This window comes from Takifugu rubripes, chromosome 5, assembly GCF_901000725.2.
Source record: "Takifugu rubripes chromosome 5, fTakRub1.2, whole genome shotgun sequence".
Taxonomy (NCBI): domain Eukaryota; kingdom Metazoa; phylum Chordata; class Actinopteri; order Tetraodontiformes; family Tetraodontidae; genus Takifugu; species Takifugu rubripes.
In genome coordinates, this window is record NC_042289.1 from 7,333,705 (window position 1) to 7,357,065 (window position 23,361).

Here is a 23,361-nt window from a genome sequence, read left to right on the forward strand (position 1 = left end):
GTCACTCCCCTGCACGCTCAGTAGGTCGGTCCCCCTCATACAGTTCCACCCCTTCACCACTAATGACCAATCCAGAGTCATTTCAGTATGGTCAGCCTCCTATGACCCCTGGAGCTGCCTCCTCTTCTTCATCCTCTTCAGCTGGAATTCAAGAGCAAGTCGGTAACAGCAGCATGTTGATGCCCCCACGTTCACATGCTTCACCAAATGTGCAGCATACGGCTTCGCACAGCTATACTACAACACCACAGGTCCCATCCATGAAAGAGCGTTTCTCGGAGAAGCTCTTGTCAAATCCCAGTTTGTGGAGTCTAAATGCACTCACCTCTCAGGTGGAGAACATATCAAATAATGTCCAACAGTTGCTCCTTTCAGAAGCCCTGGTGGCCAATAAGAAAGGAAATAAGCGCAACAGTGGAGGCAGCAACTGTAGTACAGGTGGAGCTTCTTCAAAAAAGGGTGATGAGTACAAAACTCCACCGTATTCCGATGGGGGTGCCAGCATAGTTGGTGGCAGCATGCAGGACCCATATTCGACTCCACAACACCAGTCATTGCCTATGGAACTCCCTGAGGGGGGTTATTCAAGCAGCAGTGATGAACAACTTGACAGGGGTTATTACTACTGTGGCCAGGGCAGAAGTCCCGCACAGGTACCCAGCAACATACAACTAAACCTGGATACAGCCTCCTCCTGCTCTATGACATCTCCAGATGATATGTCGACTAGATCTGGAGACTCAGGTCTGCACAACTTTACCCCCGACATTACCAGATGTCAGTCGGGACTCGGAGGGGAAGACATTGGTACACCATTAAAGAGCATTGGTGATGAAAAATCGCCGACAAACGTTACAGTCTCTAGTCCTATGAAACATGATAGGGACTCTCCTTCAGATATACACCATATCAACATGTCTGTCAAAGAAAACTTTGAAGAATCAGCCTGGAGAGATAAACCATCTGACCAACAGGAGGTAACAGTAAACAAAAACCCTGACTGTGACACTATTCAGTCTTCAGAGAATCTCGATAAATGGTCAGATGAAGAGAAATACTCAGATCTCTACAGCAAAATAAACAAAGGTGTGACAGAAAAAAGTTATTGCTACAAAGAGACTGTATACCAAGAGGTTATGAAGTATAACTCTGATGCAAGAGACTCAACTGAACAGTCCCCGGCCACACTCTCAGACTTCAGCCACAAAGAAACTTTCAGCCAAGAGGTGAAATCGGACACTTTCAAATCAGAGTCTCCAACCACTTCTGAGAGCTCTGTTAAGACATTACCTTTCATTTCAAGGGATGACTTTGAACAGGATCAATATTCCACAGAGAAAGACGACAAGTCAGGGAACACATTTCCAACCCGAGCAGAGTCAGAGGAGAGTAATTCTGGCCAGAGAGCAAAGAAATGCGAGGAGGATGAAGATGTCCAAGTTGGAGGAGAGGATACAGGTGAAGAGGAAGAAGAAGAAATACAGAAACAAAACCACCATTCCCTTTCCCCTCCCCTGTCTACTGAGGAAGAATTGTTGGAGGAGGAGAAACTGAGTCAGTCAACAATGGAGAAGAACACAAATAATAGAGATGGCACACAGCAGTCTGTCGGAGATCTGCACAGCAAGATTGAAAGACAGAGTACTGAGCTTGATAGTGACACTGATTCTGCTGGTATTCTTGTTCATGCAAATGCTGCAGTAGCAGATAAGTCTGAAAGGGAAACTGCCATTGGTGATACTGTTCCTCAGCCCCAGTCTGCCATGCCAGTCTTCTCAGCTCTTAATGATAAAGCAACAGCATCTCTGGCCAGGGATCATATTGATCATGGTGATGCCAAAGTTTTGGAGCCAGATTCACCTCAGCTGCCAGGCAAGTCAATACTTCCCTCAGCCCCATCCTGGGCAGACACTCCACCCTCTCCAAAAAAAGGAGATGAGGACATGGAGCCAGGCATCAGCTGTGCCAGTGCTGTGACTCCTATGGCCAAACCAGAGCCTCTGGCCCCTTCTGCTCAGCCAAGGGCATTTGGGCGTAAGCAGGTAAGAGGACGACGGAGAATTATGAATTCAGGAGTCGGAATAAGACGACAGTTATGCTTAGAGCAAGACAGAGAAAAGGACGAAGGAGCCCCAATGCTTTCAGAGAAAACCTGCATGAACCCGAGCAAAACTGTTTTATTTTCAAATCAAATTGACCTAGTTCATCAAGAATCTATAGAGAGCCAAACTCCCAAAATGTTAGCCGAGGGACTCAATTCCCGAATGTGCACTCGTTCATTTAGTGCAATGGATTTGGTGCCCAAAGTGGAGCCCCATGTGAAGAGAAGACCTGGGCCAAAACCGGGGTCAAAGACTGGGTTAAGATTAGGGTCAAAATCTGGTCAAAAGCCAGGTCCAAAATCTGGAGGGAAGCCAGTCTCAAAAGCTGGTACAAAGCCTGGACCAAAATCTGGGGCAAAACCTGGACCTAAACCAGTAGCAAAACCAGTTGTGAAACCTGTTCAAATTGAACCAGAAATGCTACTGACAATAGAGACTCCACTAAAGCGTAAACCAGGACCCAAGTCAGGTTCAAAACCTGGTTCAAAATCTGGGTCTAAATCTGGCTCAAAGCTTGGATCAAAACCTCCTCTAAAAGCAGGTCCAAAATTAGTCACTAAACCTGGGCCAAAAGCTGCAGATGTTTTCCCACTTGCTGATACAGCACCCATCAAAGCCTCAGTGGGCCGCCCAAAAGGTTCAGTCTCTAAACTAAAGGTAGTACAACAAGAGGAAATGATCCAGTCAATGCCAGGGTTACAAAGCAGAGGAAGAAAAGGTCTAAAAGCACCACAGGAAAACCAAGAAATTACACCTGTCATCCAGGAAGAACCAAAAGCAAACCATGAGGCAAAATTGTTGGAGGAAGGTAAAAACATGGTCTTAAGATCCAGAAAGCCCTCCCAAGAAAAACTTGCTAAAGAGAAAGAAAAAATAAAAGAAGGAGATACACTACCACCATTATTAACAGAAATCAAAAGTAGTGGCGTATTTCCAATTGTAGAGGAATCTGTTACAGCAGAGAAAACTATAACTCCCATTTCTAGTGCAGTCAAGACTATAGACATTCGGCCGGATTCACCTGCACAACTTCCCTCACTAAACATAACAGAACACCTCATTTCCGAGCAATCTGAAGAAAAGACATTGCCTCTGCTTAAACGGAAACCCAGCCTAGAAGTTTCCAAAACACCAGTCAAGAAGAAAAGGGGCCCAAAGCCCAAAACCAAATCTGCAAAAACTCCCCAGGAACAGGGTGAGCAAGATATTCCTGGCCCCAAAAGAAAACGTGGTCCACCTAAGAAAGCGTCTGTAGTCACTTCATTGCCCAAAGACGGTTTTCCCAGCATCAATGAAGTTGATGCCCTCAATGATGTGCCTGTGGTTCCTCATTGCCCTACTAAAACAAAAGTTCTTCCACCTCGCAAAGGTAGAGGGCAAAAATATGAAGCCATGGTGCAGAAAATTACATCTCCTAGCTCTAAGAAACATCTCTCGATTTCTCAGATGGACAGTAATCTAAGTGATGATGTGGCAGCTAAGACTTTGCCGCAACATGTCTTAAAGGAAGATGGGGCAACTGTGCATGTTAACAGCACTGAAATGTTAGAGGAAGTATTAACAAATATAGTGTCTGTTCAGGATGAAATCAAACAGTGTAGAAGAGATGAACTGAAACAAGAAACAGAAGCATATGAGGTGAGTCCGGGAGTGTCAGCGCCACAAGGGATTAAAGAAGAGGTTGTAAATCCAGACAAATCAAGGGAGGAAAGTTTGATTGGGGGCACGGAGGTCAGCACCGGGACGATTCTGAGCACAGTTGAATCCGCAGTAGAAGTCAGCGCACATGAGAAGTGGACAAACCAGGCCTCAGATCATGTGTCTCCTGCTGATACAAAAACCAACAAAATGAAAAGGAAGAGATGGGACATGGTGGAGGCCACAGAAACCTCAGTGGCTATCTTAGATGCAGAGAATTTGATTGTGACCACACCAAGATTGGCCAAGCAGAGGGCCATTAAAAACAATCACGAGATGCACCTAAAGCAGAGGAGGAAGAAGAGAAAAGACCACCCAGCCACTGAAGAAACAGATACAGTCAAGGAGACAGACTTGGATATCACAGAACAAAAACAGGAAGAAGTAGAAGGGGATGTAAATACCACAGAGTCTGCATTTCCCTTTCCAGTCAGCACAGATGGGATCACAGAAACCCCCCAGGTTACAAGCACAGATTTTATTCAGAGATCCAAGAGAGGCAGAAAGCCCTCAGCAAATGTAACTAAAAAGAAAAGTAAGGCTTCACCTGAACAGATACCTGTAAAAGCAGTTAAGGTCCACAAAAAGCCCGGGCCAAAACCTGGGATGAAAGATGCCATGGAGGTTATTGAGGCAGTAGTAAGGGCAGCGGGGCATGAAGGTGATGAAAAGGGTGAACTGGAAAGAAGGGAAGAAGAGGACAAGGAAAAGACATGCCTTGTGGGTCCTGTTGTGACAGTTTCAGAGAAACAGATAGAGACAATTTCTGTGAAAAGAATCAGATGCAAACTCGCCCAACAGAACTCAAAACATTCTTTTTGTCCTTATGTACGGATTAATAACTCAAGGGACTTTTCCTCCTGGTGTGCCATAGTCAACAAGCCTGACGATGCAGTAATATTTCAGAGGCGACGAAAAAAGGGTATACTCAGAATGAGGAATCCCTTCACTGTTGCAAAGGGAGTGTCCCATTCTGTCGCCATGGTACAGGGACCCTTAATAGACAAAAGTGTCACAGACAGGAGTATTACATGTAGTCTTTGTGGTAAGCCAGCAAATTGTAGGGACCTTGGTGATTTGTGTGGGCCCTACTACACAGAGGAAGATATTCCAAGGAAAATACTGACCATCAAACATACAGAACATCTCAGGAATGAGTCAGGGAGGACCGGTGACGGTAACAGTAGCAGTAACAGTGAAGTCCCGGGCTGCTCCTCAACAACAGAGGGGGAGACAAGCACAGAAAGGGATGATGGTATGGAATCGACCACTCAAGAAGGTGGTGGTGGTAGCAACCGGCACCACCACTGGCGCCATCGACAGGCAGGAAGAACAGAACAAATGGGACAAGCAGGTGGTCCACGGAGATTAACTCTTCAGGAAAGGTTGCGGAGGATGCAGCAGCTCCAGGCCAGTGGCTCGGGAGCTCCGAGTGACCAAGAGGGCAAGGAGACTATGCTCCAAAGGCTACAAGCGCAGGCAGAGGCCAACCAGCACTGGACACATGAAAACTGTGCTATATGGACTAAGGGAATATTAATGGTTGCCGGGCGGCTATACGGACTGAAGGAGGCTGCCAACAACTCAGCACAAACGGTACAATGAGATTCTATATACTGATGTTCACATTATTCTGAAATCATGGCTTACATTCAGTTATTTTTTTCCTGTTTTTTCTTCCACCTTATGTGCCTTTATCATCATGGTGTTTCTTTATTGGTCTTGGTCCATATGTCCGTCCGTCCGACTAACCCCAGAGCTGCTACAAGTGCCAGATTGTGGGGGCGTCCCTCAGCTGCTGCTGGAGAGGCTGCTCTCATAAATACCACTATGTCTGCGCCAAAGAGATAGGTAAGAGACCACAGTGAGAAAGGAATGGCAATAAAGGATAAAAGCAGTAGAATGGTCACGAAGGGGAAGAAGAAATTACAGTGGGGCTACAAACAGGAAATTAAACACGCGTTTAGAGTGCAGTAGGTTAAAGGAAAAACTGAAAAAGGGTGGAAAAAGAGAAAGCGGTGGAGAATGGAGCCCTGATGTGTGTGAGAGAGGGAGGAGGGTGTGTGCATTATTGATCACAACCCCTGTGGCTCGGTCCATCTATTGTGCTGTCTAGGGACCAACGGTGCTCCTGTGTGTGCATTTGCATGCCATCCCTACATGTGCCTTCTTGCCTGGGTGCTTGCTTCAATGCCTCCCCATGTGCTTCCTGTAACCACGTTTCATCTGTGCCTTCCTGTTCGTTGCGTGTTGCCCTGGCTGTGTCATTGTTTTCAGTATAAGTGAGTGTCAGCACGTGGGCTGCGTGACTTTTCTTGCTCACCTCATGCTAAGAAAGCACAGTGTAAGGATTAGAAAGCCTGGTGCGTCTGTGTGGCTAGCACAAGGTGCAGCGTAAGACACCTTTTTAATCCAGCTGAGTGCACCAGAAACTTCCGACTTCCTCCCAACTCTGTCTCTCTCACTGTCATTTATCTGTCTTTTATGTAGGATCAAACAATATCGAGTTTATGAACACAATCTTAATGGAATAAACTGTCCCAGTCGATTAGATGATGATACCTACATTGTTACAAAAGGACGCATCTGATACTGGTTTCGGGATTTATGCAGCGCTAGTTGCATCCAGTTTATGTTTGATTTCATGTTTGCATTTGTGGGGTTTTTGATTGCTGTTTACTGTTTGTTCCTTTCTCTTTTCCTGAAAGGCTGCACATTCCATGAGGACGACTTCTCCATCAAATGTCCGAAACACGAGGTAATACAACTAATTCCTGTTAGGCGATAACTGCACGTCAGCTTTTATCTATTTATGTGGGGTTTCAAAAGCTTTTAAGCAGGACCAGGTTAGTGGCTGGAGGATGGCCCAACAACCTCTCTGGCCAAACATTAGCATTACTGCACATTATGTGTGTGCACCTCTACTCACTTCTATCAGCTCTGTGCAATTTTTGTTCATTATTTTGTTATTTTCTCCGCTACTCCCTGCCCTATTTTTTGAACCGGTTTCTTCAGCTCAGTTCAGCGGTGCCTTTCATCCAGCTCACATTGCAGTGAGACGTAGCAGCGCCGTGGGTAGATGTATACGACACTGCACAAGACAGAAAGCAGAATTGTGGGTCAGTGTAAAACAGGAGGAGAAATCAAAGGACAGAGCACCATACATATCAGTATGTATGTAGACCACCAAGGCCAGGCTCAGGTTCAGGATCAGGATCTTGGAATGGAGCGGGATTTTTTTTACAAAATCGATGTGTACCCAATGACCTTGGTAAGCTAAAACCAAGGCAACCAGCAGCGCCTGTGTGAACGCTTAGTCGGTGTGTCTTTTGTGTTTTCCTGGCACTCAACACCCACTGTTTTGACTGCCGACCGGCGCAAATACAGCAGGTCAACGTGTGTTTTTGTGCGCGTTCATGTGGAGAGGACTTTCCCGTAAAATAGACGCCATCTTGTGGTGACACGAATGCACTGCAACGCAGGGAGGAAGGTCAAATGCAGAGGGAGGCAGGAGGAAGCGACAGCCATGCTGACATTCAGCGGGAAGCAGCGGAGTGTTGAGGCAGCACTGGCACTTTTCTCCCATCCACCCTCCCTTCTTTCTGCGTCTCTCATTCCCTCCCTCTTTCTTTCCTGTTTTCTTCCGTGCAGGATGACAGGGATGAAATGCTGGCTACTGATCAAAACAACCCGCCCAGCATCCGTGCCTGCTATTCTCCTCACATGCTCTCTCGCTCTCCAGTTCTCATCCTCTCATTTTCTCATTATTTCTCTCTATTCCGTGTCTTCTGTCATTCCCATCGTTTTGTGTCTGCGCCCCCCCGCCGTCCCGGCTCCGTCTCTTACCCCCTTTCACCGCACGTCTCCTCCGTCCTCATTTTCATCCTTCCTTCCCTCCCTACATCCTTCCTCGTCCCTTCCGTACTCTTCCTGCCTCTCATCTCTCCGCCACTCCCCCCCCCCCCCCCCCCCCCCACACACACACACACCTCAACCCCCGCGTCTGAGGAGCGGAGAACGAGTCGGGGATAAAAAGAGAGGAAGACAGAGACGTTGCTGTTAGCCGCTGAGGCAGAGTTGTCATCAGCTGGGGGATGTGAAGGCCTGCGTGTCGGGGTCTGCGCCGTGCCAATTTACGTCGAGCCGCCATAATCAAAGGAAAGCGCTGACGTGCACACGCAGGAATCACAATCACCCCACCCATGGGCCCCCTCGCAGCCCTCCTTCCCTTGGTTTCGGAGTAATGGAAGACGCATATTGATGAAATTGCACACGCACGCTGTTTTCAACAGCGGATTCTCCAGAGCATAGTCCGCGTCCACGCTGGTTTATTAACAGGTGACCTGTGCGGCAACGAGGAAAAACACCCGCGTTCGCGTGGCTGCGGACCGCAGAGAGAACGTGAGCGTGACGCCCTCCTCTGTCGCGCGTGTGAGCGAAATGGAAGGAGATCTGTTGCAAATGCGCTCACATTTACCAAAATATCATACCCGGAACACGCGAACCCCCAACACACGCACACGGTATCAACCTCCGATTGACGTGAGTTAGACCAGAACGTGACGGGATAAAAGAGCGGGATATAAAAGAAAGGGACCAGAAAAGACAGATGCAGCGACACTGTGGGCTGCAGAGGCAGATAAGGGGAAAGAAAGCGCTCGCCGCCACAGCGGTGCAATTAGTGGGCGTTCCTGCTGTGTCTTTCACACTGGAGCTGCTCCACCGGCCAGCTACATCCATCTCCGCACGCCCCGCACACAGGCACAGCGGACAGCTCCCTCTCCCGCCTGCAGGAACCCTCGCGAGGTGCACGTATGGCGAGGCTGCGCTGGTGCCGGAGGTGCGGAACACCCAAAGACGCGCGCTAAATGATTGGAAATGTCATAAATGTCACTGCGCGCTAAGCTCACCGCTGCGCCCTGATTGCACGGCTGATGTATTAGACTTGGGAGGCCTCACAACGTCCGCCATAGCTCATTTGTTCATTTCTTCCCTTCCTCTGTGTTTGCATTTATGGAACCCTCTCGTCCCATCTACCACAGGACCTGTAAGATACCACAGCGAGCCGCCTCCGCGACCTCCACCGGCCCCCGGCCAGCCCAGCGCCGCCTGTCCAGGAAGTCAGACTAATAAAACACTTTTTTTTTTAAAAAAAACAAAAAAAAGGGGGGGGGGGAGGGGGAAAAACAGATGCCTGAAACTTACAGATGATGATGATGATGATGATGATGATGATGATGGGCGATGGAAAGGGATGAAAGACCGAAACAGGCCCCGGAGAGTGGGGGCCGCTGCCACTGAGCCTGGTATTGGGGGGGGGGCAGCTGCGCTGTGTCACCAGAGACCCGGCGCCTATAGCGCCCAGCGCGCACAGCAGCACTGTTTGAGATGCAGAGCGCGAGCAGCGTGCACGCCGCCTACGGATGGTTTCCTATCATATTCAGACACCTGGTGGACAGGACCATACCTCTGGCCATCTTGTCTATTAGGGTGGGTGCGTGCGTGCGTGCGTGCGTGCGTGCGTGTGTGTGTGTGTGTGTGTGTGTGCACATATAGGTGTCACTTTGCAACCTGTGTGTACGTGCACACGGGCCCGCGCCGGTTCAAGATCTCTCACGCATCCGAAAAAAAAGCAGCAGCACCACCTGCAGAAGTGGCGCCTCTCGACGTGCACGTTTGTGTTGCGCGGTGAAGCGACACGGGGGGGGGGGGGGGGTACATGCTGACGTGCTTCACAGGTTCAAAGATTACTACATTATTTTAATAGGACGCTCTCATCAGATGTATTTTGATGTGCATTTTGGCGCTACGTCATTGCACCTCTTGGTATGTGCTTGTTCTTTTTTCTTTTTTAAAAAATAATTATTATTAAGTGGGGGGAAAGTAAAAGAGGGAGGGAGAACTTGATGACAGCGGCCTTCCTCGCTCAGAAAGATGCAGGCTCCAAGGGCCCAACCGGGAGTCGGGTCGTCCCACTGCAGCTCTGTATACAGTCCGGATGTACAGCTCAGCATCACCATCAACGTGCGACCATCTCACCCACCGCAGTCGTGCCCGAACCCCCTCACCGGTCCCCCCCACACCCGTCTGTTTGTGTACAGTATCTCTGATGTAGCCTCTGTCACTCTTCCACGCCGCGTAACAACACCCCAGTAAACGGGTGTCAGTAAACGGTCATATCAAAAAGGAGACATATTTATCAGAATATATAAGAAAGTGGGAAAAAAGTAACCCACACACACCACGCCACACGTTCTCTTTTATGAAGCTCATTATTTAATGGTGTATATAAGTATTTGATGCTGTTTAAATGTAAGATGTGATGTACTAAAATAATTGTGTATAGTATTTCCTAGAGATGTTTATTTTCTATAAAATGGAATATGTTATTGCTTATAAAAATGTTATTAAAAGAATCCATTGATGAAAAAAAAAGAACCTTTGTTGGGAATGTCACTGGCCTTGAGGCGGGAGCATGCCATTTTATTGATCCTCATGTCTTTGTTTGGCATCGATGACACAGCATCACTTTGTTTGAGATGTTTTTTTGTAACGCCAATGTGAAATATACCAGCACCTTTCAATGCTGCTACGAGCAACGCCTCTTGTTTTTGTCTCTCCTGGACACACGCCGCCGCCAGCACGGATGGGCGGAGCGTTAACACACACACGCACCATCGACACTCGCCTGAGGTCCGTGTTGCTAGAAACAGGTCGGTCCCACTGTTGCCTTCAGAATGCTCCTCGCGGTTCGGTCCATGTCGACACGGTGGCTTCGTGGCGTTGCTGCAGATTTGTCTGCTGCACATCTATGCTCTCCATCCCAAAGGTGCTCGATTGGATTAAGATCTGGTGACTGTGGTGGCCACTGGCGTCATGTTCTAGAAAGCAGAAAGCAGCTCTGGGACGTGGAGCATTATCCATCAGAGGATGGGTCCGCTGGGGACACCCCTAACCCCAATTCCCAAGCACGCAGTGGCGTTTAAACGATGCTCTATTGGAACTAAAGGGACCAAAGTGGGCCATGAAAATATGACCCACACCATTTAACCACCACCCGCCGCCTGAAGCGTTGATCCAAGGCAGGATGGACCCATGCCGTCATGTTGTTTAGCCCAAATTCTGAGCCCACCATCTGAATGCCACAGCTGAAATCGAGAGTGCTCAGGCTCTTGTCCAGTTTTGTCAGCTTCACGTTCCCGTCGATAGCGGCCGGAGGGGCGGCAGGTGTGGCCCTCTGCTGCTGGAGCCCTTCAGGGTTCCACGTGTTGTGCGTTCAGAGATGCTATTCTGCATTCCTTGGTTGTAACGGGTGGTTATTTGAGTTACTGTTGCCTTTCTATCATCTCGAATCAGTTTGTCTATTCTCCTCTGACCTCTCATATCAACAAGGCATTTTCGTCCGCACAACTGCCGCTGACTGGATATTTTGTCTTTTTTGGACACGGATGGGCGGAGCGTTAACACACACACGCACCATCGACACTCGCCCGAGGTCCGTGTTGCTAGAAACAGGTCGGTCCCACTGTTGCCTTCAGAATGCTCCTCGCGGTTCGGTCCATGTCGACACGGTGGCTTCGTGGCGTTGCTGCAGATTTGTCTGCTGCACATCTATGCTCTCCATCCCAAAGGTGCTCGATTGGATTAAGATCTGGTGACTGTGGTGGCCACTGGCGTCATGTTCTAGAAAGCAGAAAGCAGCTCTGGGACGTGGAGCATTATCCATCAGAGGATGGGTCCGCTGGGGACACCCCTAACCCCAATTCCCAAGCACGCAGTGGCGTTTAAACGATGCTCTATTGGAACTAAAGGGACCAAAGTGGGCCATGAAAATATGACCCACACCATTTAACCACCACCCGCCGCCTGAAGCGTTGATCCAAGGCAGGATGGACCCATGCCGTCATGTTGTTTAGCCCAAATTCTGAGCCCACCATCTGAATGCCACAGCTGAAATCGAGAGTGCTCAGGCTCTTGTCCAGTTTTGTCAGCTTCACGTTCCCGTCGATAGCGGCCGGAGGGGCGGCAGGTGTGGCCCTCTGCTGCTGGAGCCCTTCAGGGTTCCACGTGTTGTGCGTTCAGAGATGCTATTCTGCATTCCTTGGTTGTAACGGGTGGTTATTTGAGTTACTGTTGCCTTTCTATCATCTCGAATCAGTTTGTCTATTCTCCTCTGACCTCTCATATCAACAAGGCATTTTCGTCCGCACAACTGCCGCTGACTGGATATTTTGTCTTTTTTGGACCATTCTCTGTAAACCCTAGAGATAGTTGTGCGTGAAAATCCCAGTCGATCAGCCGTTTCTGAAATACTCAGACCAGCCCGTCTGGCCCCAACAACCATGCCACGTTCAAAGTCATTTAAATCCCCTTTCTTCCCCATTCTGATGCTGGCTTTAAACTTCAGCAATTTGTCTCGACCACCACGTCTACATGCCTAAATGCAGAGAGTTAGGGCCACGCCATTGTCTGATTAGCTATTTGTATAAACAAGCGCTTGAACAGGCGTTCCTAATAAAGTGGCCGTGTGTAAGACGGGGACCTGCGAGGACGATGGCCGAGATCTGCCGGGAGCTACAAATCGATGTGAAAATTAAACAGACAAAAGACAAAACTTCAGGAACTTTGATGGGGGAAACTTAATCAAATCAGAAATAAGCCCCCCATTATTAAAATTAACGATTTATCATCAACCTTTTGACACTGCCGACTACCTCAATAATTACCCCTTAATCTAAATAAATACAATAAGAGATCCAAAGCTGCCCGATAGCAGCAGCTATTAAAGAAAGGGGGGGGGGAGGGCTTCATATCAGATAAGGACTATGGGATATGGGAAAGCTTCTACTGGTAATTAATTGTGATCAAATTTATGGGTTTGGTAATCTTAATCGAAGGCTCCTCAGGCTCTGGCCTGAGTCGGGAGCTGTGATTTAATACCAAGCTCTCAGTTCGTGTTCTGATGAATGTGTGAACTCCCAGAAACATTAGAGGACGTAAAAATGTCATGTTAATAATGGTTTTCCCAACACTTAAATCCTTCAAGAGGTTTTCCCTACAGTAGATGACCGGGACCCTTTCGGTGAAGACAGTTTCATGAATCTTGTGTTATACAGGATGTTCTCAAAAAATGAGTAGAAGAGATTTGAGCAGTTAGAAACCATATCTAGTTTGTAGAGGAGTTACAAGCCTGCTAGAAGAAGAAATGAATCACACTAAAGTCTTAACATGCTTTTGGTGAGATTGTACATTTTAGCCTCCTTTAAAAGCTGTGACGGACGTCAGAACTGATGTTAGCAGCAGCAGCCGGCACTCAAAATGTAATAATTACCTCCCTGACAGATGCAACAAGTGGGGAGAATCTTTAAAACTCCGTTTTAACTGTTGCCCAATCAGTGCTGAACAAACGCTTTGCTGATTTTTAAAGGTAATCCAGTTTGAGTTCTTAGTTTAATCTTTAAAAGGAACACATTAACACTATTTTTCTTAGAAAATGCTTTAATATTTACATCATAACAAAGAGAATGCAAAACAAACTAATGAAAAGATGCAAGGAAGCGCACGAAGAAACTCATTCATTTTAGTCATTTTAAATCCGACATCTCTCAGTCAGACCTAAAAGAAACTCTGAAAACGAAAGAACGGCTACTGTTTTCTCCTTAAAATGTTTTTACAGTTTTCTATTGGAAGAAAAAAAAGTGGGTGAAATGTGGAAAATATCACTTAAAGCGCAGGACTTGCTCCTAATCTCAGACCTACAGAAGGAGCCACATGATGATGTGGGCTGTTCTGAGGTTGGTGTGGAGGCTTCACCAGTGTGCTAACAGATGTGGCTAATGAACGGACACTCATCACCACTGCAGTACGACACAGCAACTACATTAATTTAGCCTGGTCAGATGGGACCAAATAAACACTTACAGTAAGAAAAGAATCATTTATTACTCCGCTTAGGCAAAATACTGCTTAATCAAAGTTCAGAATGAAGATAAATACGTTTCAAACTATGTACAGGGCAAATATAAGAAAAAAAAAAAAAGGTTAACATTAGCGTTGTTAATGAAATCAGCCTCAAGGGGCCAGTGCAGTGGCTCACCTCTAATCTCCAAATGCGGCCAACCGGAGCCGTCTGCCACTCCAACACACATGCACTCCTGCACGTAGACGGTGCGTCTGTGTTGATAAGACTGTGTGTGCCGTGCTGGTGTTGGGGGTGCACAGTAAACGCACGAGACTCATCTCATATCGCACTGTTATCTTCACACGCGTGCAGCGCTTCCCAGTGAACTGTGATGGCGCCTCTCAGTGGCCAGATGAGGCGTTGCACTCTTCTGAGGGGAGACAAACACCCCCACCTCCACAAGTGCCTCCTGAGCTGGGGTTTGGGTCGAGTAAGGGACAGTCCGTGAAGAGAATGCAGTCTGAAACCGATCTGATTGACTGAATAAGTCTGTTTGGATCCATCAATCTCCATGTGAACGGGGGGGTGGTTGATTGTGAGCTTTTATCATGTAAGAGATGATTACGTACAGAGTCCCTGCATGTCTCTCGCTCCCTTCCCTTCGTCTTCCAGTCCGTTTTCGTCTAGCTGTTGGTGACGGTGGTGCCACTGCCCAGCTTGATGATCATTTGCTGACAGTCGTGGAGGGTCCGCTTGTCTCCCAGCTTCTCCAGGGTGCGAGCGGCGTCCGCCAGCATTCCCACCCGCTGGCCAGGAGCCGAAAGAAAGGAGGGGGGAAGGTAGCGACACGCCAGCATCACGGCCTCTGCCTGCTCGCGCTGCCCTGGCCGCATCTCACACTCGTCTGCGTCCAACAAACAAAGATTGTTAGAATTTTAGGTAATTCAGAGGGAGCTTTTTTTTCCTCAACATCATCACCAGTGGGAAACCTGTTTGGCTTCTACACAAACACAAACACAACCAGGCAAACAAAAATATGACCCGAATTTATTGAGATGCTAGGAGACCGTTCTGCTTGAGGCAGACTTCCTGCTGGTAATTGGATGGGGGTGTAGGAACAAAAATTGAATCCACAGTCGCACCTGTTTTGGCTCCAGGTGTTGCTCTCCGTCGCAAGGAGCGATCCAGGAGCTGATGCGTGCGAGTGGGACTGGCCCCTGCCATCAGCCTGGCTGTCGCTTCATGTAGGAACAACTGAAAAGGAGAAGTGAGGGGTGAGGAAGAAGAACAGATGAAGGGAGGACGGGAACAACCGCTGAACACCTGCCTCAGGATATTAACAAAACCCCCGTAAGAATCTGTGCTGCCTCCAAATATGGGCGCAGGACATCTGCATCTACCTGTTATGCACTCCTCTATGCCATCTCAGGCAACCACCAACCATGCAGCTCAGCCCGTCTCTAAGTTCTACTTACTCTCCGAACTGCAGGCCTGAAGCTGTGGGCCAACTTTCGGAGAGAGCTGAGATCTTGCTGGAAACCTTGGAGCTCTAAAGGGGAGGCTTGGTGGACCCCTGAAGGGCAGCTGCTCCCTGGTTGCTTGGCCCCCTGCTGCTGTAGGCGCCACACATTGGTCCTCATTACAAGCAGAAGATCACACAACAGCAGCTGGACCACCTAAAGAGACAAGGAGAAGATTAATAGTATATAATATGTTATTAGTATGATAAAGGCACAATAGTTATATCTCAATACAACATTATATCGGTTAGGAAATCTGACTCAAGGCATGAATCTCCCCTTTGAACATCACACGATATTTTCCAGTAGGTTACGCAAGTTCTGCTGTACGTGGTGCAGCTCTGTGTTGCAGTGCAGGTACATTGCACTCCTCTGTGACACACATGCAATGCAACTACAATGCACCCCAGCTCTGACCCAGGCTGCCGTCCACCCGCTGGCGCCACCGCCAGAGGAGGAAGCGTTCAGAGGCGTCTGTGCTGACGTGCTGGGATATTCGAGGGAGGGACTTTCCTGCTTTTATCTTTTCACCTGCGTCGTCGCCGCTGCAGCATTTCCTTCAGAGGAGATCTGCGCTGTTGTGACATTAACATGCACTCTGCATGGGCCTGTGCCTGGGCCTGTGTGGGACTGGTAGCGCACCTTGTCTAAACTGGAGCTGTGGCAGTGTGGTCCAAGGTTGAGGCTGTCTCGTAGCAGGGCGCTGGCCTTGTCACTGTAGCTCAGACTCAACTGGCAGTTTTCTGGCTTGGACAGCAGAGCTCGCACTGCCCTGAATATATTCAGACTTGCCTTGGGCAGAAGACTCCTGACAGAGTTAAGAGGGTGGGGGTGAGAGGACACAGGTTAAAGTGGTGGGCATGTGAGTCTGCGTGACATCGGCAGATAAACGTTATGCAACAAACTGGCTGCAGACATGCGCGCGCGCGTGCGTGCGTGCGTGGGTGTCTGACTTACTCTGCGTTCAGCAGACTGCGGGGTAAGTGCTCCACGGTCGGATACAGCCTCTCAGCAGCGGCGTCATCTCCTTGCAACCAGTTGATAATCACCACCACAATGGAGGACCACCACTTGGAGTGGGGATCGCAGCCTGGAACACAAAATGGCTTCAAGTATGACATGGAAAACCCCACCTGCAAATATTTGACGTATATTTAACAAATATGAGACAAAGCTGAGGCGCACAGCTGGTCTGAGCGACTCCAATATAAAAACAATCAGTTTCCCCCCTTCTGGCACTGTCCCAAAATGCTGAGAGGAACGATTCTGAAGAGTCCCTCGGGAGCGAAGTACTACCCAATAAACACCCCACTTCTAACACTGTGGAAGCAGCCAGAGTCTCAGCCAGGAACAGTCTCTCCATTAAAATCCACAAAGAGCGGATCTCCGATTTAACAGAGCAAGATAGATGAAACAATCTAGCCGACGCGTGGCGTTCACCAGGCCCCCCTTTTGCTCAGATCAGTGATCCCCCGTGAAAAAGTAGAGTGGAAGGTTGAAAGATGACCCAGCAAAACAAAAGTGGACTTCATTTTACGGCTCCCTTCTTTCCGAATTGCTGAGAAAATCGGAATGACCCAGCAAAATAAGGCCAGGGGTATTTGCTATTAATAACTTACCGGTGACGGTGGCCATGTTGGAACCAATAGCAAAAGACTGGCTGGTTGCCCCAGCTGCATCGGACGCACTGATCAGAAGCTGAAGGTACTCGAGAGCATCAGCATACTCTCTGTGGATGGACACATGCAGGATGACCGGTCAGTACAATCAAATATTTATAATCTATGAACCGAATCTATCCATCACGCATTCATGCCTCACCCTTTGCCCGGGTTGGTGTTCTTATCTCCACAGGGTTGCGCCATGCAGTACAAGGCCTTCTCCAGGAGGTGTTCTCTAAATGCCTGCGTCACCTGTGCCAGAGGATCCACTGGAAAAGTACCAGAGGCATTAACGTGAGTAATACGCAACAGTTGTGCTTAAAAGAGGGTGTACTCATTCAGAAATGGGGGTGGTATTTCAGCACTGACCGGTATTGCCAGCCTGACTATATATGCTTTCTCTGGGAATGTTGCGGATAGCCCAGTCTCCATCCACAAAGAATCGGTGACCGAGCGGGTGACAGAGCCACTGCATAGCCGGAGGCACGCTCCCGCTGGCTGACAGGCATACCTGGCGGCCGCTGCTCAGGAATACGCGCTGAAATAAGAAAGAAGAAATATAGTTTAGAAAGGATGGCTTGCTTCAGTGGAGATCTGATTATTAAAAGTGACCATTCAATAAATTTTTTTTTTTTTTTTTTAAATCCGGGAAAAAGTGATCTTACAGAGGTAAAATGCAGGATCCTCGGGAGGCTGGCTTTGACTCGCAGAGCTGCAGAGACGTAGACCTCAGCCAGAGAGGCCACAGGCAGGCAGGACCCAGCACACTCAGCCAGGTTGACTGCACTCAGAGCCATGTGCATGGCTGACAGGTGGCTACCATTCAGCTTACCTGCATTCACAGACACTGTTGTTTGTATATTTATAGTAGACTGGTAAAATGTTTGAAACTGGAATCTGAGCCTTTTATTTGCTCACTCTACTAACAACAGGGGTGACTCTGTAGCTCTTTGATCAAGTGAAATAAGCCACCCAACAGCGTTTCCTCTGATGCACCAATAAATTTAAGAACTAGGTGGTTTCCCACCGACCAAACCTGTCATATGTAGCTGATGCAAGCGGTGGTAAACCAGTGCAGCGTCGCGGTTGCTCTTGCATGCATCTTCCTGTAGGGGGCGGTCAGATCGCAGCCGTCCAGCCCGGGTGGCCAGCCAGCGACCCACCCACAGACGCTGGAGGCAGAAGCGCAACAAAGACCAGAGGGCTGCGCAGGCCAGGTCCAGCTGAGAGGTGGGCAAAGGACGACCAAGGGCCTTTAGACAGGTCCAGAGGTTCTGGCTGGCCTGAGCAAAATCTCCCTGAAAGTATAGAAGTATCAGATGGTGAGCAAAGAGTTTGATTGGCAGATTATTTGATTTAATCAGCTCCCAGTTTAAAACAAAAACGCACTCTTGCCAAGTCCCGGTCTGCCTGCTTGCGGTGTCTCCAGAACAATACAGAGGATCCAGAATGCGGTCTTGTCACAGGTTCTCCATATACCAACAACCGGATCAGGACACCTGACACCAGGACACCGTTCAGTAGCCAGACCAGTATAGTCGGCAGCATCCAGTCCATCCAGCCCCACGAGTCAGCTGCAGAAAACACATTTTTAATAAACATGTGAAAGATATCCAAAGATTCCTTTTCTTTTTACATCAGATACTTCGGTTTGTACCTGCAACATCTACGCCGAGCATCGTCCTTCCCGCGTGATGGGTAGAAACAGACGCTGCACCTTCAGCTGAACTACTACTGCCAGATGAGAAGAACAGGGTGGCCAGGGGGTTTAGGGAAAGGAAGAAGAAAGTGAAGGCACACAGTGCCATCCGGGTGCGATCCAGCATGCCCCCAGCACTTTCGCCTGCTGCTGTCAGGTTCAACATGCCAACATTTGGCTGCAGAGAAGAGAATTATTTGTGCTAGTTAATAAAAGCAGTGGAAATGTGGCCTTTATTTTGCTAATGAGGTTTTTTTTTTTTTGGCTTGAATGTTAAAACAAGTTTACTTTGGTGTCCTCTGCCATGGGACTGTCAGGCTCTGAGTCACTGCCACACTGTGAAAAAGAGGTGGGGGAGCCCACATCAGAGGCTGGTGGTGTGGGCAGTACGTTTTTCTCATCAGTCACATTGTCCACTTCCATGGCAACCAGGTCCTTAAGGGACTCTGAGGAAAGAAGCGGCAGAAAGATGAGCAGAGCAGTAAGCGGGCTGCACTGCGTTCCTGAGGTAAAGACATTCATTCAAAACAACAGCAGCCATCTTTAGATTTAGACCTCATCACACCAGGTCAACCGAACCTTGAGGGGCTGGAATAAACTACAGAGAAAAGGAAAAAGGTTTTGAACCACTTACTGTTTTTCTGGGCTGCCATTTTAAGAGCCATGTTCTCCTGTTTGAGTTTCTGGTTGGTTTGCTGCATGTAACGAATGTAGTCGATGGCTTTCTTCAGGACTGCTGATTTATTAAGCTGAAAAGGGAAAAAGAAACAGGATCGTTGCCAAAGAAAGTCTCTTTTCACTCCTACAAAGTGCAAGATTCCAAGTGAAGGATATTCTTCATACCTTGGCCTCTGTGCCAGCTACCAGGTCTTTGAGTTCAATGATTTTGTCATTAATAGAAGAGCGGTAGCGCTTCTCGATGGCATTGTGAGCTGTGCGCTTTTCTCCCTTGTGTGGCTGGCCAGCCAGCTTGCCAGCAATGGCAATGCGGTTTATGGGAAGCTTGTCAGTATCCACCATTAGGGGCACTGTGGTCAGGATGGTTCCCCCTCCCATAAAGGCCTGAAATGAAATTTGATCCCATAAACCTTTTAGTGACAGAACTGTGATCACAATTTTCAGCAACATATCTCAGTTGATGTCTGATGTCCTCACCTGCAGTGAAGTGCTCTGTACTGGAGTTGTGGTGGTGGCCACAGTAGTAACCATGCAGGGGTCGTGCTTCAATGTCGTCAGCAGTACAGACTCAGCTTTGATGAACTGGGGCTGTAGCAACACCTGAGAAAACACAATACAAACATTAGACATATAAAGTGTCTTGTATTTCCAATGTGTAGAGACAAGATGAAGATTGTCCACATTTACACACAATTTAAGATATTTCCAAATGCACTCACGGGTACTTGCTGTACATGAGAAGTGATAGTTTGGGTTGGCATGCTCGTTGATGTGGCTAAGAGGGGAGACGTGGTAGTCAGCCCCTGGAGCTGGGTCTGGACAGTCACTGCTGGCTGGACATTTGAAGGTGAGGATGACAAGCTGAGAGTGGTCTGAGTCACGGTGCTGGGACTGCCAACTGCAAGAGAGTTCAGCCATTACAGAACTATCGCTGTAATGTATCAGTTTCAAACATGTTCAACTGTTGGGACAATGAGGAGAGAGTCCATCAGGACAGAAAAACTACCCCACTTTCAGGGGAATGTGAGACAGAGCAGAGCAATAACAAAAGCATGATACAGAAAACTGCTGAGTGCGCTTGATTAGATTAGCACTTAAATATGCGATCAGCTGAAATCATTTAAAGTTAACATTGTAACTTACTAAGAAATGTGAGGAGTAATATAGTCTACAACGTGAACCACAAATCACCTTCTAACCTACAAATGACCCTTTAACCATAAACATGAGTCATTTTATTCATTATATTGCGCAACATTGGGAAAACCAATGCTGCATTACAGCCCTGTTAACATTTGTCATACGATTTAAGAAAATGTGTTTATGTAATTGTGTGGTTATCCTTCTCAGGGGTATTATCATGCCTTTATTATTTTAAACTGTCAAATGCATTTACCTGCGAGGCTGTTCTTGTTGATGTAGCTGGTTTGTGGCTGTTGGGCAGGGCTCTGGGTCTGAATCTGTGCCTGGGGTGAACTCTGGGGCGCAGGCGAGGTGAAGACGCCGTGCGGTGTGGAGGTGACGCCCGGGTTTGGGCCTGGTGAACCGTGAGGACAACTAGCCTGTACTGGGGAAGAGGGGCTGAGGTTCGTTTTAGGCTGCTCCACACTCGGAACCTTCGGGGTGGCTGTCTGCTGTCTCTGTGTGGGGCTGGACACCTGGGTGAGGGGGGACTGCTGGAAGGTGGGATGCTGAAAGGAATTGGAGGAAGTGCGTATGATGGGAGGACCCAGGAGCGCATCCAGGTGGGGGCTACTGCTGAGGATGGAAGATGATGAAGATGGAGGTGCTGCAGTGGTGATGGTAGGAGGGGCAGGGCTTACACCTTGGGTCAAACTAGGAAGCTCTTGAGGAGTAGACAGTCCCGTGTATGGAGGGTTGTCAAACAGTCCTCCAAACTCCATTTCCTGGTTATTGATGAGTTGTAGCATGTCTGAAGGATGAAATCATAACCAACATCAGTGCCATCAACCAAACATAATAATTCAGTACCAAGAATGGAAATGTAGACAAGTTCAGTGCAACTATAACTCCATCAGTTCCATGATACTAATGTTACCAAACGTCACCATTCCATTGTTTATTGCTGCTTTAGAAGGCAGTTAATATTTTCTATCAAATGCTGTCAATTTTAACACTCACAAAACATGGTGTGGTAACGCCATAGAAAGAAAATGTTTCAATATAACATCGGTACTGTGACTAAAAAAAAGCCCAAAAAATAGTCAATGCTCAATCTTGACAAGATGTTTTTAACAGCAACGTTACACTGGTATTTAGGAAAATACTGTTATAATATGCTTGGCCTAAACTCTCCCCTACAGGCTCGCAACAGACAAATTGTAATCAAGGTTGCACAGAAGCTGCTAATGTTAGAATACCACACAAATAATTAACAGAACCTGGAAGTCACCTAACATCCTTCTGATTTATAGTATTATAATGGGGGTGAGTCATAATTGAAATAACGGTAATGTTGCAAATTAAAGACACACACGGATTGGTTTTTTTCTTCTTCAATAATACTTCAGCAATATTTTAGCTGAAGCGCTGAGATGGCATTGATGCTATTGTGTAAAGATGAGTAACATATAAAGATAAAAACATTCAAATAGGTGCCCAGTTACATACACAGATGTCAAAACAAGGCACAAGGGCCATAAAACCCTTTTGGATCGTGGCCCTCGGGGCTGGGTAAAGACGCCATTGAGTTATGGGAACCACGTGTAAATTAGGCAGAATGCTACAAGTAAATACCACAAGTCACTGAAGACTGTGCAATCTTTCAATGCATTCTTTAAAAAAAAAGAAAAGAAAAAACAAAGAAAATGGCATTTCTGTGGGCCAAATCACACAAAAGTGGTTATTAACTCAAGACCAATGTGGTTGTCTCAAATAGACTAAGGAAATAATAATAATAATAATAATAATAATAATAATAATAATAGACTGACGATTTACTATTTAAAGCTGGAATGCCAATTATATTAAAGTCCCTATAAAAAGTTTATAATCTCAACGATGCGTTTATGTTTTGTCTGCAGTAAAACGGGAGAAAGACTGATTTGTAGGCCAGTGTTTTATATGAGGTGATCGCTCCTGACCAATCAGAGCGCGTCTGACAGACTCGCGCTGCAGCTCAGCCAAGACACGCGCGCGCGCGCGACTGAGACAGAGCGCTTCTCACGGTGTCGCCGTCCTGCAGCGTCACAAGGGTTACTGACGGCCACAATCAGAAAGGCTGTATATATTACTCATGTCAACGCTTACACTGTGGTAATTTCTTTAGACTTTAAAAATAAAAGGCTTTAAAAAATAAATAAGCCGCAAATCTGGATGCAGTTTGTTTACACTCCGGGTACCGTGAACTCAACACGGGGAGGAATGAACGACAGTAACCCATGTCTGAGAAGCAAGATGGGGGCGGGGCGTACTCACGAGCTTTAACCACCACGTTAGCTCCACCGGGTTAGCCTCTGCTAAGCTTTAATAATCAGCTAGTTAACAGCACAGTTGTTGTTAAAAATTACTAGCAAAATTCCTGCAGTAACATTGCAGAAAAGACAGAAGCGCTCTAATGTCTGTTGGTATGCATAGCAAAGCGTTTCAACCTTGTTAGTAGTTTTTTTTACATCAAATATGGCATTATCCAGCAAATACTTGATATCAGTTCTTACCATCAATGTCGCTTAAGAGGGCTGTGTCAATATCGCTGGGGTCATTAAGCGGCAGGGTTGGATCCAGGTTATCCAACGAAGAATCGTCAAAAGACAGGCTGTTCATTTTTGCTATCCTCTGTCCTCCTCTGTAATGTAGAATATTGTACCGCGCAGAAAGGAAAACTTTAAAGTCCCTACATTTGCCAAAGTGTCAAAATCCAAAGACAACCGGAATTACGCGAAAAGTAAACTGCAACTTTACTATCAATGTGTCAACTCAGTACTCCCATGATCGTCTGCGGAAACATGTCAAACCAAACAGTGGGGCTTATTCAGTAGTAACATGCTGGCAGAGGCAAGTGACCGAGCCCGCCCACTCTGATGTGATTGACAAGCACACCAGCCAATGAGTGGGGTCCAACTGAATTCCAAGGTATTGGAAC

General features: G+C 47.5%; 2 protein-coding genes across 2 annotated transcripts in view; one reads left to right on the forward strand and one right to left on the reverse strand.

Moving 5' to 3' along the window:
• Positions 1-8,947, forward strand: part of rai1 (retinoic acid induced 1) — a 10,076-nt gene extending 1,129 nt beyond the window's left edge. Inside the window, exons 1-4 of the mRNA XM_011603882.2 lie at positions 1-5,396; positions 5,558-5,651; positions 6,509-6,558; positions 8,843-8,947. The exon at positions 1-5,396 is cut by the window's left edge and continues 1,129 nt beyond it. Of these exons, the coding sequence (XP_011602184.2) occupies positions 1-5,396; positions 5,558-5,651; positions 6,509-6,558; positions 8,843-8,851 (5,549 nt within the window). The 3' untranslated portion in view covers positions 8,852-8,947. The remainder of the gene's footprint in view (positions 5,397-5,557; positions 5,652-6,508; positions 6,559-8,842) is intronic.
• Positions 8,948-13,280: 4,333 nt separating this feature from the next.
• Positions 13,281-23,256, reverse strand: srebf1 (sterol regulatory element binding transcription factor 1). The gene is made up of 19 exons (XM_011603881.2): positions 22,937-23,256; positions 20,656-21,192; positions 19,979-20,157; positions 19,737-19,859; positions 19,425-19,643; positions 19,216-19,330; positions 18,870-19,027; positions 18,540-18,759; positions 18,272-18,456; positions 17,919-18,180; positions 17,548-17,714; positions 17,252-17,420; positions 17,043-17,151; positions 16,841-16,950; positions 16,179-16,311; positions 15,864-16,029; positions 15,177-15,377; positions 14,844-14,955; positions 13,281-14,605 (listed from the first exon to the last, which is right to left on the reverse strand). Exons 1-19 carry the CDS (start codon positions 23,040-23,042, stop codon positions 14,385-14,387), a joined length of 3,492 nt encoding a protein of 1,163 aa, XP_011602183.2. The 5' UTR covers positions 23,043-23,256; the 3' UTR covers positions 13,281-14,384.
• Positions 23,257-23,361: the final 105 nt, after the last annotated feature.